The 947-nt window shown below is 37.3% G+C and overlaps 1 protein-coding gene across 1 annotated transcript; it reads right to left on the reverse strand.

The window, feature by feature from the left end:
- Nucleotides 1-947, reverse strand: PVX_157260 (variable surface protein Vir12, truncated, putative; the record flags this gene model as incomplete). Its single annotated transcript, XM_001612300.1, has 1 exon — nucleotides 1-947. A coding segment is annotated over one exon (947 nt), but the record flags the coding sequence as incomplete, so codon positions are not given.

The raw sequence follows: 947 nt of genomic DNA on the forward strand, positions 1-947 counted from the left end.
AGTGATTACTTGCTTTGCTTTTTCAGATGTACCAGGTAATAAGCCCCAAAAGTTAAATGGGCCTAAAGATGAGCGAGATTCCTTTTGTGCCACTGGGCTCACTACTTTTTGCCCTTTAGTGGTTACTGGCTTTGCTTTTCCAGATCCACTAGGGAATAAGCCCAAAAATTTAAATGGGCCAACAGATGAGCGAGATTCCTTTTGTGCCGCTGGGATCACTACATTTTTCCCTTTAGTGGTTACTGGCTTTGCTTTTCCAGATCCACCAGGGAATAAGCCCAAAAATTTAAATGGGACTAAATGTGAGCCAGATCCCTTTTGTGCCACTGGGCTCTCAGCGCCCTCAGGTTTCTTTACGGATACATCAGGACGTGCAAGTTCTGCCGAACCCTTAGATCCTTGATCTTTGGCACCTGCACCTTTTGGAGGTTGGAGTTCAGGAACCTCTGGCAAATTTTCAGTTCTTCCACCAGTACTACGCATCGCCAAAAATGCCTTAAGTTCTGGGGGCATATCATCAGCTGATGGCCCTCTATTACTATCTAATGTTTGTCCTTTATATTTTTTTAACGTTGTTAGAAGAACATTTGGATCATAGGCCTTGCTGTCTTGTTCAAAATATTCATCACAATTATACTCCATGAAATCAATAGGATCAGTGCAATCTTCTCCATATTCATCATATAAGCTTTTAATATAAGTAATATATTTATTATATAGGTCGTATTTAGCCTTTGAATGGATATTACTCTTAATAGACTGAAAGTCTTTAAAATAGTCATACAAAATTTTTTTTTCTAAGTTTTCTTTCAAATCTTGGAAATCCTTGTTATGAAAATAATATTGACAACTATAATTATTATTCTTTTTACTAACGCCATCCCGCACATTCAAAAAATCTGTTATAACACTTTTTACATGATTAGGATCCTTATTATTTCCAAGAA

This window comes from Plasmodium vivax, genomic scaffold (genome assembly GCF_000002415.2).
Source record: "Plasmodium vivax scf_4440 genomic scaffold, whole genome shotgun sequence".
In the NCBI taxonomy this organism is placed as follows: domain Eukaryota; phylum Apicomplexa; class Aconoidasida; order Haemosporida; family Plasmodiidae; genus Plasmodium; species Plasmodium vivax.